At 42.2% G+C, this 25,542-nt stretch overlaps 1 protein-coding gene across 5 annotated transcripts in view; it reads right to left on the bottom strand.

Moving 5' to 3' along the window:
- Positions 1–25,542, bottom strand: part of slc26a5 (solute carrier family 26 member 5) — a 102,328-nt gene that overhangs the window by 64,078 nt on the left and 12,708 nt on the right. For all 5 annotated transcript variants that reach the window (XR_011934035.1, XM_072471314.1, XM_072471316.1 and 2 more), the window contains 6 exons: positions 16,004–16,206; positions 11,411–11,550; positions 5,942–6,052; positions 1,467–1,642; positions 1,014–1,178; positions 497–649 (listed from right to left, as the gene is read on the bottom strand). Coding sequence is in view for 4 of the 5 variants with exons in the window: in XM_072471314.1 (XP_072327415.1) it covers positions 497–649; positions 1,014–1,178; positions 1,467–1,642; positions 5,942–6,052; positions 11,411–11,550; positions 16,004–16,140 (882 nt within the window). In the remaining variant the exon portion in view is untranslated. The remainder of the gene's footprint in view (positions 1–496; positions 650–1,013; positions 1,179–1,466; positions 1,643–5,941; positions 6,053–11,410; positions 11,551–16,003; positions 16,207–25,542) is intronic.

Genomic DNA, 25,542 nt, shown 5'->3' with positions numbered 1-25,542 from the left:
AGCAGAAGAGTTTTCCCCAGCACAACTAATATTTATGCCTCAATCAACATTGTTAAACAGATTATCTGCCCCTCATCACATTGCTGTTTGTGGGATCATGCTGTGGGTACATTGCTGTGTTTCCTACATTATAACAATGTCTGAACTTCATAGAACTCTATTGGCTATAAAATGCATTGTGACATCCCGAGTTAACGAAAGGTGCTACATAAATGCAGGGCTTTCTTCTTTTGGTCAGAAATTGCTTGATCACTTACAGGCTGGTGGGATAGAAGAAATGCAGATAGACAAGCTAAAGTCCATTAAGAAGGCGTATATATTCTCTAGTTTTAGCTAGCTGGTTAAGAGTAAACTATATGCTCACACAGTCATATGCAAATAATGCGTCAAGATGTGAAACCTGACAACGATAAACCAATTTCTATATATTCAGCAGAGCTGCCAAAGCATGAGGCAGAAAATCAAATTCAGAAAAACAAAGGAAACTTCTACTTACCACGATAAGTTCCACAGGAATGGGAGCAGGAAGTTTAGCTTTGAATCGGTCATTCAATTCTTTTACCCCCAACAGGATGACTATACAAATTGCCCCGACAATTACTGTTGTAACATTTGTTTCTTTGATATTGAAACACACGGCAAGAAAAGTCTGGAACACAAAATAGAATTAGCTATCAGCAAAGCGCATGTGAAAAGCTACAATGCAATTTTAACAATTGGCAAGTCACTGCTCCATCAGAGCCTCTCAGCTTTCAGAGAAAATGAAAACCCAGGAGGAATAAAATCCACCTTTGGCTTGGAGGAAGAACAAATTATTGGGGACTTGAAAAGCTGCTCTGTGCGCAAGATTAAAAATAGCAAAAGAACTGACGATGGATAAATAAATGTGGAAAAGATGGTTTGATTTTTCCACTTCACCAAAACTGTTTTAGAACAAAGTATTAAAATCAAAACATGAAATTCTCAAAGGTTTGTAAAAGGTTAGTAAAAAAACACAATATACAGCTACTTACATAAATTGCCGACAGAGGTCCACCAAATCTTTTAGTTTTGATTCCCAGAAGGTACTTCAACTGAGACACAAAGACATGCACAGCTGCAGCAGTGGTGAAACCTCGTATTAAGGGTTCGGCCAGGTAAACAACTACGAACCCAAAATGTAGAAGCCCAAGGCACAACTGTTCAAAAAGAACACAAATTAACCTGATAGAAATAAACCAGACATGATCAAGGTAGAACAGATTTTACTTTATATTCATCTCTTTGCTGCAGGTGAATCTCCTTTAACCAGGAAAATGGGTCAAACATGGTCATGGATTTGTCGGAGAAATTTTATCTACTGGAGCCCCACAAGTTTGAGTTAATGTTTATTGATCAAAGATAAGAGGCTCACAATGCAGACAATTAAGCATGGCAGTAAAGTGTATATTGCGTTACTCTTTTGATTTTCCTAATCTCCCAATTACCTGAATAATTCCTGAAAGGAATGCTGTAGCTGCGGCTACTTGAATTCTCATTGCATCTCTTGCCTCGTGCGACACAGAGCTATTAGTTGCATTCACAGAAGAATCATGGAACATTTTATCAGGTGCAAGTTTTACAGCGACTCCACCAACCATCAAACTGATTACTGCAAAAGAGCCTGGCATAAGGAATAAAAAACAACTTAGGTTATCTTTATGATACCGGCTCTTTCTATTTGTGCCCGAGATTGCACCTTGGAAGAATTTTTTTTAAACTTGGTTCTACTTATGGGAACATCACCACCTGGCGGTTCCCCTCAAGTCACTCACCATCCTGACTTCGAAATGTTTCACCATTCGTCAGTCAAGGAGTCAAAATCCTGGCACTGTGGGTATATCTACACCACATGGACTGCAGCAGTTCAAGAAGGCAGCTCACCACCACCGTCTCAAGGGCTGGGCAATAAATGCTGATCTAGCCTGTGACGCCCTCATCCCATGAATGAATGAATATATCAAAATATCAATGCAATACGTAACAATCATGGGGAAAAAGAAGTTCCACTTTTGAGTGTTGGACTAAAAGCAATCAATACTAAAAGTTAAATTGAACTGGTGATCTGATTTGAGTGTTAAAATTGGAACTTTTCAATTCTACACGGCCCCCCCGGCAATACTCCGCCCGGGATGGGCTGAGCGGCCACATAAAAAATCCGAGTCTCGCTGGCGCAGTCCACCTGTGCTCTTACCCAGCAGGACCTCGGCGTGCATACATCGGGGGGGGGGGGCGCTCCGCTGTTTCCTGGCCTGCGGTCGGGGCCTCCCATTCGGCGGGCCGGCCTCTCGGGCTGGGGGCCACTTTTGCTCTGTGCTGACCCGGTAGCCCTACGCCATGCTGCGTCGGGGCCGGCGCGGAGAAGGAAGCCACTGCACATGCGTGCATTGGCGCCGGTCCCACTGCGCATGCACAGACCCGTGGCGCCCATCTGACGGCGGTATCGGCAGCTGGAGCGGCGTGGGTCGCTCCAGTGCCATGCTGGCCCCCTGTAGGGGTCAGAATCGCTGCTCCTGAGGGCATGTTGACGGCGTGCGTCAACACTTAGCCTCAGCATCAGAGAATCCCGTCCATTGTATTGCATTTCTTGTATGAAAAAAATCCATTTGTATATGTTTAAAATAGGGCCGTTAGTTCAACATTATGTGATAGGACTTAACATAAAAGCAACATTGCATTGTCAGCACATACCAAATTCAACAATTGCAGAGGCTGGCATATTTATACCCTAATCAATTGTGGAGTTGTCTCTTTAAATGAGAGGTGATGCCTCCCCCTACTGGAATTTATCCGGTCTTATCCAAAAGAAGAAGAAACCTGAGTCCCAAGTTAACGATTGCAATCTTTATCCCGGGCCCAGGAATTGTAGAGCCAGGGAGCCGCCAATAAGCCATAGCATCTTCCACTGGCTGGCCGAGTAAAATATATGACCTGGAGAAAGCTACAAATTAAAACTAGAGAGCGCGAGAGATTGATTTAATAATGAGCTAGAATAGAGTGCCAACGCCGAGGAATCTAAATAATGGATCTGCTGCCTCTATTAGCATAAACTCCGATTACTTTCTCTACTTTCATATCCACATTGTAACGATCTGTTCACCCTCCACTTCCTATTACATTATTTATTGAATAAGCCCCCAAGCCAAATCTTTGGGACATGATTTGCCATCATATTTCTGCAGTTGTCAATCTGCTCCACTACTTATTCGCCTCCACTTTTTGATGCCCCTCACCACCCAACCTCCAGTACAACCCTTATTCTATTCACTACTCCTTCTCAGTTATCCTATACCATGGGCCATCCATTCTCAAATCCATGCCTATCTTTTCTGAAACTCAGTTTGAATCTATCCAATTAAATTCCTGCTCTACCACAGCACTGAAGTAGCCCTAATCAAAGTCACAACATCCTCCAGGATTGTGGCACACTATTCCTTCCTGACTTCTCTGCAATCTTTGACATGGTAGACTGGACTACACCATTCTCTAATATCTCTTCATCAGGATTCAGGTCAGTAGGCTGTACTCAAGTGATTCCACTCTTATCTATTCTATCATAGCCATGCAACCTCCAAAACTAGCTTCTCTCTCATCCCCTTTGCCTCATTCTTCTTCACAAACATGTTCCCCTTGGTGATGCAATCCAAACTACGAGGTCAAGTTTGGCATACATGTCAATGACACCTAGTTCTAACGTGCCGCCAGTTCTCTCGATTCCTTGATGTTGTCAAGACTGCTTGCCCAATTTCCAATCCAGCCACTAACTTCATTCCTCATCATTAATTCAATATTCCTTCCTGATCACTGTCTCAGCTTGAACCAATTTTCTCAATCATTCTTTGAACCCAAGGCAGAGGTCAGCTTTCCAAATCTACATCCTCACCATTACAAAGACAACCAACTTCCATTTCTAATGTTTTCCATTTTAGCCCATCTGTTACCAAAACCCTCACATATGCCTTTGGCATCTCCCAGATTCCACTATTCAATGCTCTTCTGGTTGGAATCCTATATGAACTTCAGCTCGGCTATATTCTATCCTACACAAAAGTTTCTATACTTCATCTACACCAGTTCCCTATTGCCCTATGCTTCCAATTTAGACTTATAATCCTTGTGTCTAAATCCCTTTATAGCCTCCTTTCCCATATCTAACTTCTTCCAGCCCAATAATTTTCTGAGAAATGACTGGCCTGTGTACCATCCCACTACTTTTGAACCACAAGTTGTAGCCAAATCTTCAACAGTCTGGGCTCTGGGTTCTTTCTCCAGCTCCATCAACCTGCCTTAAAACTCATTTCTGACCAAACTTTTTGCCATTCATTGCATACCATTTTGCATTATTAAAGCGCATGGGATTGGGGGAAATGTATTGAGGTGGATAGAAAACTGGTTGGCAGAGAGGAAACAAAGAGTAGGGATTAATGGGTCCTTTTCAAATTGGCAGGCAGTGACCAGTGGGGTACCACAGGGATCGGTGCTGGGACCCCAGCTATTCACAATTTACATTAATGATTTGGATGAGGGAACAAAACGTAACATCTCAAAGTTTGCAGATGTTACCAAATTAGGCGGGAAGGTGAATTGTGACGAGGATGCAGGGATCCTACAGCAAGATCTGGACAGGTTGGGCGAGTGGGCAAACCAATGGCAGATGCAGCATAATTTGGATAAGTGTGAGGTTATGCATTTTGATAGCAAAAACAGGAAGGCAGATTATTGAATGGTTGTAAATTGGGAGAGGGGAGTGTGCAGCGGAACCTGGGTGTCCTTGTGCACCATTCGCTGAAGGTAAGCATGCAGGTGCAGCAGGCGGTAAAGAAGGCTAATGGTATGTTGGCCTTCATTGTAAGACGTTTCGAGTATAGAAACTGGGATGTGTTGCTGCAATTGTACAGTGCCATGGTGAGACCACACTTGGAGTATTGTGTGCAGTTTTAGTCTCCTTCCCTGTGGAAGGATGTTCTTGCTCTCGAGGGAGTGCAGCAAAGGTTTACAAGACTGATTCCAGGGACTGTCATATGAGGAGAGGTTGACTAGGTTGGGATTGTTCTTGCTGAAGAATGAGGGGGGATCTCATAGAGACTTATAAAATTCTAACAGGACTAGACAGGGTAGATGCAGGGGAGATGTTACCAATGATAGGTGTGTCCAGAACCAGGGGTCACAGCCTGAGGATTCAGCGTAAACTATTTCGGACAGAGATAAGGAGGCACTTCTTCACACACAGAGTGGTGAGCCTGTGGAATTCATTACCCCAGGAAGTAGTTGATGCTAAAACTTTGAATATATTCAAGAGGCGGCTGGATATAGCACTTGGGGAGAATGGGATTAAAGGCTATGGGGAGAAATCAGGATTAGGCTATTGAGTTGTATGATCAGCCATGATCGTGATGAATGGTGGAGTAGGCTCGAAGGGTCAAAAGGCCTCCACCTGCTCCTATCTTCTATGTAGCCATGTATTATTAATACTTAGCACCCATTTTTGTCTGACCATACTCCTCAGAAGCACCTTGGCATGTTTATCTATATCAATAATAATAATAATCTTTATTGTTGTCGCATGTAGGCTTACATTAACACTGCAGTGATGTTACTGTGAAAATCTCCTAGTCGCCACACTCTGGCACCTGTTCAGGTACACGGAGGGAGAATTCAGAATGTCCAATTCACTTAACATGCACGTCTTTTGGGACTTGTGGGAGGAAACCGGAGCACCCGGAGGAAATCAAAGCAGACACGGGGAGACTCCACACAGACAGTGACCCAAGCCAGGAATCGAACCTGGGACCCTCGTGTTGTGAAGCTAACCACTGTGCTATCGTGCTGCCCAAAAATTGCTTATTAAACAAAGCAGAAGAAAGTTACGTGTCACCAAATTGACTGTGGAACAATGACATATTTAAACTGAAATATCACATACCTATTGATACATGTCTTGATGTCCCAAAGATCATATATAACAGGACAGGAAAAAATGAAGTATAGAGCCCGAACACAGGGGGCACGGCTGCCAATAGGGCATATGCTAAACCTAAAGAGAAAAAAAACCCACAGCTGGCATCATTTAACAAAAGAACAAAAATACCACCAAATAATGGAGGAGCCAGGTGGAAAACAAAATGAACACAATGTTGGTTGTACTTCATAGGTCTATGGAGTTATTAATATACAAAACAAAATATATTGCTAAAACTAAAAAGATGTCCACATAAAGTACTTTAATTGTTCCTTTTGGAATTCTTTAACCTTATATTTGAATATTCTATCCAAGACACTCCACAGAACTTACCCAAAATATGTAACAAGCAGTAGATTTTTTGTGTAGTGTTGTGTGCTGGGGTTTTCTAGTGCTGTACCACATTCTTTGAATGAACCGACAACAACCCAGTATGGCACAAGGCAAGAGGCTCACTTTTGGTTTGCTGGTCATCAGTGGCCATCAAATGATTTTCACTGGGAAATGTACATTAAAGTAACAAGATCCAAAATAAAATGGGACAGCTCTCAATTTTTGTAATATGCTTCAAAAATTGTTGAAATGAACCAACAGCATAACTTCTGCTTTGTGAGCACACGAATAATGCTCACCGATTCCTCTTTCCTAATAATGGGCGATCTACCGGCCACGTTGCACTAGAGCAAGAGTGCAACGCAGCCGGTAGATCCCGGGAGAGGTATCCCATGGCCTTCTTGGCAGCCTTTATGTATCATGGGATATATCCAAGTCCCGTGAGGTGTCCAAATCAGAATCCCGCCGAAAGGGGGCCTGACCAAGTGGCACACCTAAGTAGGTTTTAAACCTACTTAGGCTAGCTTACCTGTGATCTACCAGCCTCCCCAGCGAGGCTGCACCCGAGTGCTGTTCAATACTAGTCCACACAAACATGGACCAGGTGGAACAGCACCTGGGGGGGTGGGGGAAGTCTCCAGGTCCTTTGGAGGCCCCTAGGTGGGCAGTGATAATGCATGGTGGCTCCCCAGCACTCCGATTGGAACCCGGGCACCTTGGCACTGCCGAGCTGGCACCGTGGCACTGCCAAGATGCCCGAGTGGTACTGCCAAGCCAGCAGGAGCACTGTGAGTGGCAGTACAAGGGTGCACGGGTAGAACTGCCAAGGTTCAGGGCCTGAGGGGTTGCCATGCTCATGAAAGGAGGGTGGAGTATGAAGGGTGGGCGGGGGGTGCAGGACAGGTAAGTAGCGCTTCTGGGAGGTTGGGGGGAGGGGTGACAGATGGAGATCCAGGGGGGGCAGGGACCCCATTGCTGGTTGTTCTCACTTGGAGGACCAACAAGTTCTCTTAGAGATCGGGGCACCCTTTCAAAATGGTGTCCCAATGTCTGGGTTCAGCTCCTCAGTGCTGAAATAATTCTGTGCGAGTTAAACCGGAGAGAAATTGCCCAGGGCTCAAAAAAGTGACCGTCTTTGCATACCGGTGGGAAACTCCCTGCAAAACCCACCACAAATGAATTTAGCAATTTTTCCATTAAATTCCATCCAATATTTTAGTTAAGGATTTGTTGCAAAGCAGAATACACCAGTGTGGGAAATCTGAAATAAAAACAGAAAATGCTGGAAGTGCTCAACAGGTCTGGCAGCATCCGTGGACAGAGAAACAGTTAACATTTCAGGTTGATGACCTTTCATCAGAAATGTAATAGGTTTTGAGCAAGGAATGGTGGGTAAAGGGACAAAACGAAAGGTGAAAGACAGGAGAGATTGAATGACAGAAGATGTGGTCTAAGAGGACCAATGGAAAAGTTGATGGTGCAGGAAAAGAAACAAAAGATGTGCCTAGGTCAGGCTGTGGCAAGAAGGTGAAAATAAGAGAGCAATTGAAATCTGCAAAGTGAAGGAAACAATGTCGGGGGGAAGGGTTGGTGGAGAGAGTAAAGCTTAATCAAAGAAACAATACCTTATTTTTCAATTAGGCACTATGCGCAGAGGAGTTTTAAGTATCTGGGGATTCAAGTGGCCAAGGATTGGAGGCAGCTTCACAAGTTAAATTTGCGCAAAGCATTGGATCAAATGAGAAGGGATTTCCATAGATGAAACATGCTCCCACTGACGCTGGCGGGGAGGGTTCAGACGGTGAAGATGGCGGTCCTTCCGAGACTGCTTTTCTTTTTTCAATGTCTCCCGATTTTTGTCCCAAAGGCTTTTTTCAGAAGCATGAATGCGGCGATATCGAGGTTTATCTGGGCGGGTAAAACACCGAGTAAGGAGGGCACTCATGCAACGGACTCGCAGAGAAGGGGGGTTGGCTCTCCCGAGCTTTATTAACTATTACTGGGCTGCCAACATATTGATGGTCAGGAAGTGGTTTAGTGGGGTGGGGGGTCAGTCTGGGAGCGGATGGAGGCAGCATCCTGCAAAGGTACGAGTCTGGAGGCTTTACTGAAGGCGCCCCTGCCATTCCCGCCAACTCAGTACTCTACAGGGGTTAGAGGTGCGAAGGTTTTGGAGATATACAGGGAATTGTTAGAGTGGGAAGGGGCCCCTATCAGAGAGGTGAAGAGGAAGGGGGAAGAGGAGCTAGGAGGGGAGCTGGAAACTGAACTGTGGGAAAAAGCCTTGAAAAGGGTAAATGCATCCCCATCCTGTGGTAGACTTAGCTTGATTCAGTTCAAGGTAGTCCACAGGGCCCACATGACGGTAGCCCAGCTGAGTAGGTTCTTCAAGGAGGTGGAGGACAGATGTGGACAGTGCGGGGGTCGCCCGGCCAACCACGTTCATATGTTTTGGGTATGTCCGAAACTGAGGGAATTCTGGCAGAGATTTGCGGATGTTGTGTCAGAAGTCCTGGAAGGTAGGGTAACTCCAAGTCCAGAATTGGCAATATTTGGGGTGTCGGAGAGTCCGGAGGCAAAGGGGGGGGGGGGGGGGGGAAAAGAGGCCGATATCCTGGCCTTCTCCTACCTGGTGGCCTGGAGACAGATCTTGCTGAGATGGAGGGACTCGGAGCCCCCAAAGTCAGAAGTGTGGGTCAGCGATATGGGAGGGTTTCTCAGTCTGGAGAAAATCAAGTTCGCCCTGAGAGGATCAATACAGGGATTCGCCCGGAGTTGGCGGCCGTTCAGCGATTTCTTCAACAAAAATTGAACGTCAGCAGTAAGGGGGGAAAGGGTGGGTGGGTTGGGGGGGGTTGGGGCGGGAAAGAGACAGGAGGCATGGTAATGTTAAATAAGGACAGGAGACTCAGTATACGGGTAATTGGGGACAGGGCGGGACAAGTGGGGGACGTGGTTTATTGTTTGTTGTTCTTTTAGGGGGTATTCAGTGCGTCAACCCGCGCGGTTGTTTTAGAAATGTCAATATGTTAAATTGTGAAAATTACAAATGCTTCAATAAAATATTTTCTTAAAAAAAAAGGTCATCAACTTGAAACCTTAATTCTAAACCCCTCTCCACAGATGCTGCAGGGCCTGCTGAATATTTCCTGCATTTTCCATTTTTATTAAAGACTGTGTTTGCTGCTTAGTGTCACTGAATGGTTCGAAACAACTTGCCAATTAGTCCTGCAATACCGAAGGCCTTCAAGTAATCTGGTGAGCATGTAGCTGGTAATAAGCAATGCAGACTTTAAAGAAGAAAAAGAAGTTAGCCATGAGACAGAAGGAATGATAGCGCTGTTTTATAGAGATCTTAGGTAGCTTTATTGAGACGCTGATGCAAGGTATTTATACTTGGGAGACAATTGTAGCAGACTCTAGTTTTGCAATGAGTAGATCGGGGGCTGGATTCTCTGCCCCGCCACATTTCTGCCCCGACCCGCCATCGGGATTCTCCATTACGCCGGCCGATCAATGGGATTTCCCATTGTGGGGGAGCCCCACGCCGTCAGGAAACCACCGGGCGCCGGCAAAACGGAGAATCCCGCCGGCGATGAATTCCGCCCGGAGTCTCCCAGTCTCAGAAAATGCTGTAGGTATAGAGTTGAATATAGTTGTGCTATGAACTGTCCATTTACTTCTAAGATGAAAAGGATTGGAATCAAGGAGAGTTAATTAGCATTTCTACCAGGATGCAAGGTTTCATGTTATCATGGGGAAGGTGGTTAAGGAAGCCATCTTTCAGATCAGGCTACAGGCTCCCCTACAAATCAATATATGAGACAGACAGCAGAGGCTCTGTATGGTCACAGAGAAAAGTCTGCTTGTATTGCAAACTGATGCTCTCTGTAAAAGAGATGTATCCTGCAACCTTTTACAAATTAAGATCCATCAGAACAGCTTTTACTGCTGGTGGTGGATTTTTTAAAAACTCTCCATAACTTAAGGAAAGAGCCTGAAGACAGTCACTCAAAAATATTTACTCAGTAAAACTGGGATATGGGAACACATTGGAAGCTGGGTGCAACTATGGACTGTTTGCTATTATGACGGCATTTCCGTGGAGTGCGCAAAATGTAATATGCCCAAAAGGGGAATCTTCCTCTGTTTAGTTTAAAGTGTGAGTTGTCTGCAAAAAGAAAGTGTTTAGTCAATAGTGCTTTTAGTCTTTTTTTAAAACAGTAAAAGTTTTAAAGCATGAAATCTTGTGCCAATCTTTCAGCTATCAACTGGAAGTATGAATTTTTTAAAACATTATCAGTCTCTACGGGTGTCATAATGGGAGTGTTCTCTGCACAAACTAACAGCTGTTTTTCATGCAGTACAACGGTGACACAATTTCAAAATGTACTTAATTAGATGAAATGCAATTTGGTAGGTCATGATGTTATGATTATTTAAATTCATATCTTCATTTGTAACTGGGTTAAAGGAGTCAAAGGAGGGCGAGGTCTGGGCAACATTAGAAATAAGTCTGAGATCTGTTTATGAGAATACAGAGGGCAGGAAAAGGTCGAGGTGTTTAGTGTTGAACAATCCTTGATCCAATTGCTGCTTTCATTCTGCTGACCCTCGTGTGTTAGCAAAAAAAAATCATCCTACTGATAAAACTTTGGAATTCCTTATTCCTTTTATTCTGACTTTCTCTCATTGTCATGTTTTAAAAGCTCAAGTTCACCATATCCTGATAATTATTTTCTAATTTATCTTTTCTTTTAGTCTGATCAATGCTGCTGATTGTCTCCTGCGTAATGGATTTTAGCCATTTAGTTTTGTTTAACATTAATTGGTATTGTTTAAAGATCAGTAATTATGGTCACTTCAACAGTCAGATAGTTACAATGCGCAGTTTGGATTTTAAAAATATTTTCTCATGCATATATATTTTCTCAACATACATGTTGCATAAGAAGTCTTGGAGGGTGTAGGCAAAATAAAAATAAATAGTCCTCATATAATGCAATCCAGTGGAGCACAGGCAAGACCCAACATACTGACAAAAGTAAAATCTAAAGATCTCCAAACACTTCAATAGCATTAAAAAAAAATCATATTTACTTTGAGGTAGCTGCATCATTCCAGTACTCATGCCCGAAATTATGTCTCCTAATAAATACTCCTTTACTGGATATTTGGGTAGCCATTCCAGAATGGGAATAAAACTGAAGAGTATTGACTTGGCCTTCTTGGTTGAGCAGCTTTGGAAAACAAAATAAATAGATTTTGTGGTTAAGTAAATGGAACTCAGCTGAAATAGGAAATTGGTAGGGCAGGAGAGTGAAGTCTTCCACAGTGCCCTAATAAACTTTGGACCAACTACTCGAAATTTATTTCCAATAGATGATGATAGAATTTGTGTTGTCAGGTTATTGTAGTTGGTAAGCAAATATTCACTTTGATTTCAAGATAACTTTTGCAGGCGCGAAAGATGGATAAGAATTTTAGCCAAGTGGATAGCCAAGATAGACAACGGTTCTGGTACTGAACGCAGAGCAGAGGGTGGGGTGCCACACACAGCAGGAAAGAGTCAAACATCAGAACAGTGCGCTGGGACATAGGGTTTCAAGAAACGAGAAGTAGCGTGAGACAATGGGTGGATTGAGTCTATTTCGAAATCAATGCTATAGCAATGGGGAACTAACGGAGGTCAAAAGGACGCAGGATATAGTGAACAACACTGCAAATTCGATACAATGCAATTTGATTGAACCTTAGACACGGCCAATGAGAACATTTAGTAAGTCACACTTAAGAGGTAACAAAGCCATGGATTATTTTACTGGCAGTAGTTTGACATATGGGCAAAGACAATCAAACATTTAAAAATAGAAATAAGTGATATTGGTAGCAGAATACAGGATTTAAAGTTTAGCTCAGGGTCAACCAGGATACAATTGTTCTACACTACAGGGTCTAGCATAAACAACCAGCCATTTAGGACAACAGAATTAAGAGCTACAGTACAGAAACTCCAAGGGGCAGCACGTTGGTGCAGTGGTTAGCACTGCTGCCTCACGATGCCGAGGTCCCAGGTTTGATCCCGGTCCTGGGTCACTGTCCGTGTGGAGTTTACACATTCCCCCTGTGTCTGCATAGGTCTCGCCCCACAAACCAAAGATTTGCAGGGTAGGTGGATTTGCAAAGCTAAATTGCCCCTTAATTGAGGGGGGGGGGGGGGGGGGGGGGGGAATTGGGCAAATTTATTTTAAAAAGAAGCAAGACAGAAAAAAATGTTGTGTTCCAATGTTTAAGCTGGAAAAAGTTCTGGTTTATTTATAACTTGATATGAGACAATCGGTCAGTAGAGTCAAGAATGATGGAGTGCAACATCCCCTCCAAACTGTACGGCATGTGACTACAGAATTGGGAATGTGTCATGCAGGGAACAAACCGGCTGTGCACAAGCAATGTTCCCTTTAAGATGTGCACAACTGTGCATTAATCTGAAAATGATCACACAGTGTAAAAGCCAGCTGTGCACGACAAACAGAAATCAGAGAACATGTTGGTAGATAAGTGGATGTCTGGATAGGTGCTTTAAGATCAATATCCCAAGAGATGCATAGAAAACAAAAGAGGGCAAGAATAGAATCATGGGGTACCCTAGGCATGATTGTACAGACTAGGAAAAAAAAGCCATTGGAGATGTTCAGTACTGTGACAGGCACGAGTAGAACCATGAGAACACAATTAAAACACGATCTAGATATTTAAGGTTTCAAACTGGTTAAGAAAGATACAACCATGGCATACTAATTTTAGATCAGAATTCATTGTTTATAAAGCAATAAAGAACTGCAATGCTTTATATAGTACCAAGATATACAAGTCAGAAGGCCCAAGGTTAGATTCCTTTTCAGCATTAAATTGGTGCTCATTTTTTCCTGATAACCGACAGTGCTGCAGATCAACTCAAAAAGAGCAAGAGATTGTTCAGTAAGAGCACGGAAGGTTAATAAATAGGGTGATAAAACAATCATGTCCTGGACGTAATATGAAATAAAGCTCAAGAAATTTGCGTAACCATAGCAAGTAAAACAACATATACGAGAAGTGACCCATTCAGTGCATGCAAGCTACTACTCACCAATGCAAAATGACAAATGACTCCAAGCAATGGTTGTGACTAAGTGCTGCTTTGATAATAAACCATAATTATTTCAAATATATCAGTCGTGCTGCATTTCTTCAGCTCATATTTGCATATTACATGTACTATATTTCGGAATTTTGCAGCATCAAGCTCAGTGCAATTCTGTTGCCTGAGACTTTGCACAGAAATTGAGGACATCACTATATAATGACGTTCCATATAAACAGATTTATAAAAGGTAGGTTTTTTTAATGGTCTAAAAGCAGTTTGCTATGCTCTCGCATTACCAAATACGGAACTGCTTACAATGATATATGCATTGGGCAGCTGCCGTCTTACCCGATCAAATCTAGTGAGGCAATATATGCTGTAGTATAACAGTCTCACCCGATGAAGGAGCTGTGCTCCGAAAGCTAGTGATTCCAAACAAACCTGTTGGACTTTAACCTGGGGCTGGATTCTCCGCAGCCCCACGCCAAAGTCACGTTCGCCGCCGGGGCGGAGAATCCCCGTTTACGCCAAAATTGTAGCCCGCGTGATTCTCCAGTCCCCGGAGAATCGCTTCCCCCCCCCTCCCAGCCAGCCCCCACCGCGATTCTCTAGGCAAAACTGGCCGAGTTCCCGACGCCGTGGTTCTAACTATGTATTGGCTGCTGGGAACCTCGAGTGGCGGCTGCACTCAGTCCACGGCCACCCTGGTGGGGCGCGGGGGGGATCAAGGACCGGGTGGGGCCTATTGGGCGGCCAGGGCAGCGATCGGGAGGCTCTGATCCGCGGGCACGTGCAATCTTGTGGTGGCATACATTCTCGATGTCGGTCCACAGTCTGAGTCCACCATCGCGTACGGCGCGGCCGCTGTGCGCATGCGCAGGCTCGATGCTGGAAGTGCGAAGGGCCCGTATCCGCAGCTGAAACTGCGAGAAGCACCCAGGGGCCCTGCCAGCCCCTGCAAGGTAGGAGAATAGCTGTAGATGTTTCTGAGGAAAATAGTGTGAAACGTCAGCGTTTTTACACTGATGTGGGGATAGAGCCCTATTTTTGGAGAATCCAGCCCCTGGTGTTGTAAGACATCTTATTAGGTTTCAGTTGGAATAGTATGTACATTTCTGGACACCACAATGTAGAAAATATGTCGTGGTTCTGGAGAGGGCACAGAGGATGTTTAACAGCATAATAACAGGGGTGAAAAATTGGAGAAAATCAGATTGTTCTCTTTTTAGTAGACAAGGTCATGTGAAGATGTAGAGACATTCCAAAAGATGAGGACTTTGACAGTTTCCTCTACCTTGTTTCTTCGGGGAAGTGAGTTGAAAAAAATTATTTGACACACGGTCACTGGGATCGGGAACACAAACTGAAAAGGTTGTGGAATCAAGTTTCATTAAAGTCTTCAAAAGGCAATTGGACACGGATTCGAAGAAGGCTAATTTGCAAGTTTATGGGTGGACAGGGAAGCTGGGGCATGAACTAAGGGACCTCTTTTTGTGTTGTGTGATTCTATAGTTCTATGCCAAATTCAGGTAGCTTAATATCTGATGTACCAAGTGCAAACAGAACCAGTGAATCTATTCCACACTGAACCCATTTGAAGTGAACCTAGGATCTTCCTATTCATGACTCATTAGCACAGAATTAACCAATTAAGTCATTTGGGGAGTCAGCGTGAGAACTCCCAAAAGTGAAACGCATTTCCATTAAAAGCCAAAATTTCCTTTAATGGTGATTATGGAAAGTAAACTCTAAGTAAAACCCTTCCAAAGTGACACTTGGTTAATTTAGAATGTCATATAAACGATGGGACTAGTTACTGGAGGTAACAACTGAATACCGCAAAGAAAATTGCTTTTTCTGTTGAGTCACAAGATACAGCATCAGAACAGGGAACATTGAGTGTGCGTAGAAACAATTCCCTTTATTGTGTCGCAACAAAAATATTTGAACAGGCCTTCCAACAAGGTGATGTTTATCTGTAGAATTAAATGAAAGTCACGCAACAACATTGGGAATTTATGCCAGATTACCCTACACTGCAACTTCAAAGCTATACTTTCTTCGGTAGAGCAAAATTTTATAAATTAAAAGGCAAATCAACTACTGTACAGCTAACTGCAGAGCAGGTCACTTGTTTGGACAGTGATGGAAGTGGCTGCAAGAGGGTGAGAGATTAAATTCTTCAAAAGAAAACAAAGGAAATCAATAGGATAAACATAATTTCAAGTAAAAACAATGTGCTGGAGAAACTCAGCAGATATGGCAGCATTTTGGAGAAGAAGCAGAGTTAATGTTGAATCCAATATGACCTCTTCAAAATCAAGTTCTGAAGAGTTAAATTGGACTTGAAATGTTAACTGTTTCTCTCGCCAGAGATGCTGTCAATCCTGCTGTGTTTTTCCAGTACTTCTGTTTTTATTTCAGCATTCACAGTATTTTGCTTTAATGCCATTACAAGTAATCTTGCTCCACTTCAGTTTGTAATCCCTTTCAAAAAATATTTTATTCAAGGCATTTAACAAATATTCAGTTTGTAATGTTGAAGCTCTCATAATATAGCAACTTACCGAAAATACTGCCGTAACTTTGCACTTCTAGATGACTTCAGTTTCTCCCTCCTATGCAGATTGGCTTGAAAAGATTCCAGAGTATAAACTGGGCGGCTAATATTGTACATTGGTAGACTTACTTCAGAAACATCCATACTGGAAATTAAGTTTTTAATCAAACGTTGCTGAAGCAGTTTCAAGTGTTGTTTTTAGTGAATCCGCTATAAGTAAACAGACAATAGAATAAAATTCATTTTTCCCTCATGTATGCATTACTAAAAAATCAAAATGACATAATACAGTAGCAATAAACTGCTGACACCAAGGATTTGAAATAATTACGATAGAAGTACAAAATGCATGCTGTTGATTTCAAAATGGGAAGGATTATGTTTCACAGGCTAAGAGAAAATACTAATATGACAGACAAATAGATTTTCTTACAGACGTTATCAATAAGGTCTGTATGTCAGGTGTGTGTTTTTTCATATCCTCGGAGTGGTTGTCCCAAGTTCAATAATACCAGCAGCAAGCTTTTCTGAGTTTTAAAATAAAGATTATTTATTATCCCTTACTTGCTCTGTAGGTTTAAAATTGTGATGTCTCACTCACTCGCTTCAACCACACTATCACCCACACAGAGATTAGGTACGGATGAAAAAAAACAATAAAATTACAAAAGAATAATTTGTCTTTCAAGGCAGGCCCATACATTTCTTAGATCAGTTGATGCTTTTAGTTGAAGTGAAGGTCTTGTAAGCAGCAGAATCTCAGTACGCTGTGAGGCTTCTTGTCAAATTTATAGCAGATTGTTTCTCAGGTGAACTTGAAATTGAAACAAGTTGGAGACTCCTTCTCCCGCTTTCAAGGTATGGGTGTTGATTACCTTGGCTGCGTAGTTGACATGCAGCTAGAAAGATGGTTGTCTGATGGATTTCTGTGCTGAAAAGCTTCTTGCTGTTTTTAAAAAGGCAGCAAACATGGCTGTCTCACCATGTGCGATGGTACAAGTCCAAAATCCATTTCCAAATAAGGTGGATGGTCAGGTCAATTATGCATCCTATGCGATGGCTTTCATACATTGAGAGTTTGAGACAGCTAGTAGTTTTGTATCTGAATGACCCACTAAATTTGAAATTACCATTTTGAATTAGTATCAGGAAAAGGCAGAATCAACATCAGCCTGAAAGTTCTTTCTGTTCAGTTTTGAAACAGGGGAGTGTTCCAAGCCATAAGGGAAGTCAGTTGCTCCTCAGGCAGCCATACATATTTTTTTAAGCCCGCTACAAAAATAACCATCGACTAGGAGGTTGTGTGGTGCAGTGGTAGTGCCCCTACCTTTGGGCCAGAACCTCTTCAGGACTTCATGGCCTGGAAGATGTGTGCATAGCGTGGCCAATCAGGTTGATTATCCGCCTATAAATCCTTCTAATATGCTTGATGGCAGGCAGAAAAGAGTGGGAGTGTTTTCTGGTCAGCTATACTGCAGAAAAAATAGCAAACCACTGTAGTACTTTGCCAAACACAATTATGGACAAATTCAATGGATGCAAGGGCAGCATGGTCACTGCTGCCTCACGGCGCTGAGGTCCCAAGTTTGGTCCCGGCTCTGGGTCACTGTCCGCGTGGAGTTTGCACATTTCCCGTGTTTGGGTGGGTTTCGCCCCACAACCCAAAGAGGTGCAGACTAGGTGGATTGGCCACAATAAATTGCCCCTTAATTGGAAATAATGAATTGGGTACTCTAAAATTTAATTTTGAAAATTTAATGGATGTCCATAGTCCCCAATGCCCTCTTTTGGCAAGGTACCACCTGAAGGAGGAGAGGTAAAATATTGGCATAGTTCATAATATACAGGAACATGACACTAACTCATATGATAAGCTTTTGTTTTAATCATAGACCATCTTATAGTTGGTCTCCTGCAACATGGAAATATACCCACTACTGTTTTTTTTAAAAACTTTGTGTTTCTTATTTTTAAAACTGATCTGTTTCTGTTGAAGAAAGAAAATTAAGATGGCTGCTCCAATTCACCCGATTACAGGATTGACCCTCTTTCTGGGACTTATCCTCAGGAATATCTAGAGCAAAACAATTTTCAGTTTCTGGAATGTCACACTTCATTATGCCGAGAGATCTACGAACAGACTCACATCACATCTGCGACTGTTCAGACGAATTTCAAAGAGAACTATGGGAATGTAATTTCCATTTGATAAGCCAACCTTGCCAATAGATTGTCTGTGGGTCTGCTGTGACAATGGTTTCCAAAACACCAGACACTCAACATTGATGACACAATTCTGACACAATTCTCAACATTGATGACACAATGACTGAGAAATTATCTGTCAGTCTTAAATCAACGCCAATTCCAGACGGTGGCTAAACATCAGTTTTGACGGTGGTGCAGTGGTTAGCACTGCAGCCTCACAGCGGCGAGGTCCCAGGTTCAATCCCGGCTCTGGGTCACTGTCCATGTGGAGTTTGCACATTCTCCTCCTGTTTGCGTGTGTTTCGTCCCCACAACCCAAAGATGTGCACGTTAGGTGGATTGGCCATGGTAAATTGCCCTTTAACTGGAAAAAATGAATAGGGTACTCTAAAGTTATTTTGAAAAAAAACATCCGTTTTGAAGTCATTGGGGTAAGGTCACATGACCCAAGCCTTTTGGGCAGTTTATTATTATATCTCTGGTCTTAACAGCTAGACTACAATTTTAACATCAACTGGACAGAACTCCAGCAATTAGGTTGAGTAAGCAGTCTCAATCCAAGAAGCCGGCTTGATTTTTTTAAAGTCTCAGATCAAAGCCTGCCAAGTGGCCTAAACACAGCAAAACCCATTATGCAGCAGCATCATTCATTTCGAAGACTTTTGTATAATTTAGCTAGCCAGAACAACATTGGAACAGAATCCCATCATGAAGGAAACAACTTCTGGAAACAACTTCTGGACTCTGGAACTTATGTGAACGAATATTCTTTTTCGGTGGTCTTTATAATGTAAAATTCCTTTTCTCTATCCCCCTTTCACTGTGTGAATATGCGGAGTGGGAAGTGGCGAACTTTTATCTGGGTTTTTAAATGTGTAAAATAAACCTAGAGTAAATCCTTCTTTAAAATTTAGAGTACTCAATTCTTTTGTTTTCTAATTAAGCGGCAATTTATTGTGACCAATCCCCCTATCCTGCATATCTTTGGGCTGTTGGGGTGAGACGCAGGCAAACACTGGGACAATGTGTAAACCCCACATGGCAGTGACTGTTGGATTCAACAATTATAGAGAGGGGTCCTTTAAAATTTTAGCTAAAATGATTCTTAAATTATTGAATTTGTAGAAATATGAGTAAGTTATAATTGTTTGAATACTGTCCATGACTGTCTCAAATGTTACGAATAATGTACTACAAGTTCTGATATATGATATGAAAGGTACATTCGACAATATTGAAACAATATCGTAGCTGAGACCAGACGTGACATAGGGAGTTTGACGTGGGACAAAAATCATGGGATAGTTAATTAATTTGGAGTAATTGATTAATGTCTAATTAACCAATTGCCTGTTAAGTGACTGACACTTTCCTGAACAAATCAAGGGGGTCTCAGCTGAGAATTAGAGTCAATGAAACCAAGTAAGGGGTTAAACCCAGATAAGGATTCCCTTAAGAATGTGATCCTTCTAACTGATTAGCAGAGCCATCGGAGAATAAACATTACTTTTAAAGGCCTTTGTTGAAATGACTTTTAATTTTGTAAATCTGTAGTTACTTTTATCTTGAAGTTTTTGCTTTCACGTATTGGTGCTTCAAGGACATTGCGAGAGACATGGGAAAAAGCATTTTCCAGTTAATTGTGTGTGAATGTACCAAAATGTGTTCTTAAAAAATAAAACTTTGCTTTACATTCATTCAACCGGACTGACTTATCTATGAGCGAGAGATAAGATGAATCTTATTGTGACCCAGGGCCGGAATTGAACCCGGGTCCTCAGCGCCGTGAGGCAGCAGTGCTAACCACTTCACCATCGTGTTGCGCCGCCTAGAGTTAATCCTAACTCAAGTTTACTGTGGATTATTAGTAAAACTGGATCACACAGAAAACAAAGGATTAGGAACACACCATCATTTCTTCTCTTAAAAATCTAATTCAAAACACCTTCTGACAGATCGTAGAAGAAACTGTTATCGTTTGAACTGTCCCCCTCCTGTCTGTAACATTAAATATTTGTAAACTTCTGACTGGCTTCGGATCTATGATCACAAAACAGATCAGATTTAGAAAAAAAGAGTTAGAGATACAATCGTTCTTTTTAAAAAAAAGATATTTTATTGAGGCATTTATATAATTACAACAACCACAAAACAAAACAAGCCAATAGGGCTGAAAATAACCAAATCAACTAAATACCTACTAGATACAACCTTTATTAAGCAAGTACAAGCCAGGGGGAAATTATGGAGGAAAGAAAAAAAGAGAAAGGTCTGTGATAGGGTGGAAGACGAGAATGATTAAATGACAAGATGGATACTGGTGAAAAAATTTGGTTTCGGTTTTCTACCATCGACAGTATTTTGCTTATTTTATGTATTTACACAATGCGTTTAACATAAAAAATGTCCCCAAGGTCTGAGGAGACACAAAGGAAAAAAATGTTAAACAAAAGAAGTTGATAACAGGGGAGGTCAATGTAACTAGTCCATGATCATGACCCCCAGCTTCTTCGCTGTGGCGGGTTGGGAGAAGAATGAAAAGAATTAATCACAAGGACAAGAATGTTAAATTGAAGTGATTGGGAGACCAGGAGAAAGTGCTGGATGACCGGGACAGGTTAGAGACTGCGCAGTCTTGGATAAAACAAAGCTTACAGAGAGTGAAAGGCTGACTAGGACAGCATCGACAGTTGAGACTGGAAGTGACAAAAGTGAGGGTTTCAGGAGTAAATGGGTGACGTTACTGATATAAGAATTATATTTTTGTGTTCAAAAAAATTTGGGGTTTGGGCAAGTTTGATTCAGGGTTGAATACAACACTGATATGCAACGAGAGACAGTGATTTGGCAGGAGGATGGATTTTCAGCAATGATATCAATGAAAATAAAGTACCGACGCAGGATGAACATACATGTGTACTTGTTGATAATATCGCCATGTCTTGACGAATTGTAGCTCAGCCGCAATAACAGTTTCACATTAAGTTTTTTAAAAAAGGACCTCAAAGCAAATATGTTAAGAACCCCCAGAATGGAGGAATAAAAGCAAACTTGGCTATAATAATCCAGAATACGGAGCTAGCAGCCTCATCTATCAGAATGCTGGATTCTTGCACTCATTGATTCTCCAGCAACTGTTTAACAAACAACTGTTAATACCAAATCTAATTAGTGTCAACTTAAGTGACGGCTAATTAAACATTTGTCCCATTAGAAAGTAAGTATTAAATTCTGTCAACATAAATTTAGCAAGGACGTTACTTCAACAAAAAAGACTTAAAACGATTTTTAAAAAAAAAATAGAAACAGTTCTCCAATTAGTTCCAATCTGTTCGGCCTCAAATTGAACCCTGATACCAAAATATTGAAATACTTGCAAAGTTCAAGGCTAACAAGTCACTCGGATCAGTCAGATGGAATTGCTAATGCTTTATAGCCCATTGATACGGATCAAGCTACATAGGTGAAGCTTTCATTTAATAATAGTCTAAATTCACCACACACGTATTTTAATCAATATGGCATAAAAGGGGCAGCACGGTGCCGAAGTCCAGGTTCGATCTCGGCTCTGGGTCACTGTCTGTGTGGAGGTTGCACATTCTCCCAGTGTTTGCATGGGTTTCACCCCCACAGCCGAAAGATGTGCAGGGTAGGTGGATTGGGCAATTTAAATTGCCCCTTAATTGGAAAAAATTAATTGGGTACTCAATTTTTTTTTATTTTTTTAAAATGGCATAAAAGGTTTTCAACATCAGAAAGGAGAAAATATTACCTATAAAAGGTATGCACGCTGCATAAAGTTTGAAACATATATACATTTGTGTTACATTCACATTTAACAACGCATTGGGGATAAATTAGTTCAGGAAATTCTCCCTGGCATTTGCTGGGGTACAGTTCTATAGTCCAGAGACTTACAAATGCCCATGATTAATTGCAAGTCACAAGGTGAATATTAGACTGTCCTCCACCCCCCCCACCGCTATCTTGGCTAAAACTGCAAACGTGAGAATCAGATCTAAGACTTCCTCAACGTTTTTGGTCATTACTTTTAAATAAAGTAACTTAGAGAAGGAAACATCAACAATAGAAAACGATTTCAAACTAGCTTTTAACATGTACTTGGGTCTTACAATGGTCAAAAAATACGAATTCCATTTTAGGCACAGAAAATTAATCCTTACAAAGTAACACACTGTATGTACAGTTGATCAGATAAAGGGGACGAAACCACGCCAGAACACTACTGCCCACACCCTGACATATGACCCCATAAATCCTTTGCTCCTTCCAACATCAGCTAGGCCTAAGACCTCTGCCTATTCACCTCCCTTCCTTTGCCCTTTTGTTATTTTGGGTTCCCGCAACCTTTTATTTTCCGATGTTAAACCAATTCCCCAATTGCTTGAATACTTAGTTTTTCAAATAACTTTGTGATACAAGTTAGCATCTGACTTCTGATCAGCTGGAAGTCATTGCACAGTAATAAAAGTCTGTTTGTTCTGTTGCTCAATGAGAACCTGTGAATTGGAAAGAGGCACAGTGTCTCTCAGATTTAATCAACGTCATCAAAACCAAAACTATTTTTTACTTTACACACATTTATTTGTTGAAAACTAAACTCTTGGATAGCCCCTTGTACACAGGTACATACGGTAACTGACCTGTTTCACCCCTTGATTAAAAATTAATAATTGCAATGTGCATTTGTTTTGCTATTTTACAGAATTACAAAATGTTTACAGCACAGGAGTCCATTTGGCCTGTCATACCCTGTACTGGGACTAGCGTCTCTGAAGGAACAATTCTCCCTGTAGCTCTGCACATACTTCCTTTTCAGATAATCAAATTTGTGTTAATCATTAACAAAAATTGTACCTGTTGAAATATTAACATATAACCTGTTACAGAACTCTACAAACATATGCAAATAATAAACATGAATTATCCATTTACAAAGAACAAAGAACAAAGAAATGTACAGCACAGGAACAGGCCCTTCGGCCCTCCAAGCCCGTGCCGACCATACTGCCCGACTAAACTACAATCTTCTACACTTCCTGGGTCCGTATCCTTCTATTCCCATCCTATTCATATATTTGTCAAGATGCCCCTTAAATGTCCCTATCGTCCCTGCTTCCACTACCTCCTCCGGTAGCGAGTTCCAGGTACCCACTACCCTCTGCGTAAAAAACTTGCCTCGTACATCTACTCTAAACCTTGCCCCTCTCACCTTAAACCTATGCCCCCTAGTAATTGACCCCTCTGTCTATCCACTCTGTCTATGCCCCTCATAATTTTGTATACCTCTATCAGGTCGCCCCTCAACCTCCTTCGTTCCAGTGAGAACAAACCGAGTTTATTCAACCGCTCCTCATAGCTAATGCCCTCCATACCAGGCAACATCCTGGTAAATCTCTTCTGCACCCTCTCTAAAGCCTCCACATCCTTCTGGTAGTGTGGCGACCAGAATTGAACACTATACTCCAAGTGTGGCCTAACTAAGGTTCTATACAGCTGCAACGTGACTTGCCAATTCTTATACTCAATGCCCCGGCCAATGAAGGCAAGCATGCCGTGTGCCTTCTTGACTACCTTCTCCACCTGTGTTGCCCCTTTCAATGACCTGTGGACCTGTACTCCTAGATCTCTTTGACTTTCAATACTCTTGAGGGTTCTACCATTCACTGTATATTCCCTACCTGCATTAGACCTTCCAAAATGCATTACCTCACATTTGTCCGGATTAAACTCCATCTGCCATCTCTCCGCCCAAGTCTCCAGACAATCTAAATCCTGCTGTATCCTCAGACAGTCCTCATCGCTATCCACAATTCCACCAACCTTTTGTGTCGTCTGCAAACTTACTAATCAGACCAGTTACATTTTCCTCCAAATCATTTATATATACTACAAAGAGCAAAGGTCCCAGCACTGATCCCTGTGGAACACCACTGGTCACAGCCCTCCAATTAGAAAAGCATCCCTCCATTGCTACCCTCTGCCTTCTATGGCCTAGCCAGTTCTGTATCCACCTTGCCAGTTCACCCCTGATCCCGTGTGACTTCACCTTTTGTACTAGTCTACCATGAGGGACCTTCTCTCTTAAACAGTGACTCCTACAAGGACCACTGCTTGCTCTACACTTTCCAGTTAGTGGAATGAAAGCCTAACCATTGAATTGTTTCTAGGGATTGAGGATGTCTCACTTCCACTTAGTTTTGATGGGTTCTGACTCAGCAGATAAATTCAATGCACAATCTGCAGACTCTGCCACATGCAAGGCAGGTGGTGCTTGAAGGGTCAGGTAATTTGGAAGTCCGTCCATGCTCTCCGATGCCTCTATTTCCCCTCAGCGGGTTCCTCACTTAAATCTTTCAAATTGTCGGGTGCCATTCCTAGTGAACTGTGTCCAGTTTGGTTGGACACGAGCCAATGTGATGAATGTAGGAATTTCAGATATATATTCTATTATATGTATCTGGTGCAGTTATGGTTAAAAGCCCAGGTTAGTGTGTGTATGTATCGGCTGCAGTAAGGTTTTTAAAAATCCTGGTTTAAAAGACAGCCAGTCATTGGTATAGAATTGGTAATTAAGGAATCGTAAAACTGAGATCATCCTTATTTCAAACCACGCTTATGTGTAAAACATATTGTGATTTCTGGGGAGTAGATAATTAGAGGCATTGGATGCGATTCTATGGCCGCATTGTGCTCTCGCTTGAGGGGGGATCCCCAGGGACCCCATAGAGGGGTGTCGTTACATGGGGGGGGGGGTAGTGTCCCTGCATGTGGGTGGTGCATTGCCCATGGGTGTGGGGGGGATGCACAAGCTCACTTAGAGATCGAGGCACCCTTTCAAAATGGTGGCCTGATCTCGGAGTTCAGCTCCCCAGTGGTAAAACAAAATCTAAGTGTGGGATAAACCAGTGAAAAACTTCCCAAGGCCCAAAAGAAGGACTAAGTGTCATTGAATAGCGGTGGGGAACTCGCTGGCTCTGCTGGCGGGAAACACCCTGAAAAACGCACCACAAGTTAACTTAGAAATTTTGGGGGAGAATCGTGCCCATTGTGTTTAAACTTAAAAAAAAAAAAAAATTAGAGTACACAATAATTTATTTACAATTAAGGGACAATTTAGCATGTCCAATCCACCTACCCTGCACATCTTTGGGGTCTGGGGGTGAAACCACACAGAGAGAATGTACAAACCCCACACGGACAGTGACGTTGGGCCGGAATCGAACCTGGGTCCTGTAGCCATCTGGGATGGCCACGTCCCGATTACAAAATGGACACTTGCAAAGAATGCAGGGAAAATTGGACAATACTGAGAAA

This window comes from Scyliorhinus torazame, chromosome 13 (assembly GCF_047496885.1).
Source record: "Scyliorhinus torazame isolate Kashiwa2021f chromosome 13, sScyTor2.1, whole genome shotgun sequence".
Lineage (NCBI taxonomy): Eukaryota > Metazoa > Chordata > Chondrichthyes > Carcharhiniformes > Scyliorhinidae > Scyliorhinus > Scyliorhinus torazame.
The sequence above is the reverse complement of the archived record's forward strand: the minus strand, read 5'-3'. Positions and strand labels throughout refer to the sequence as shown.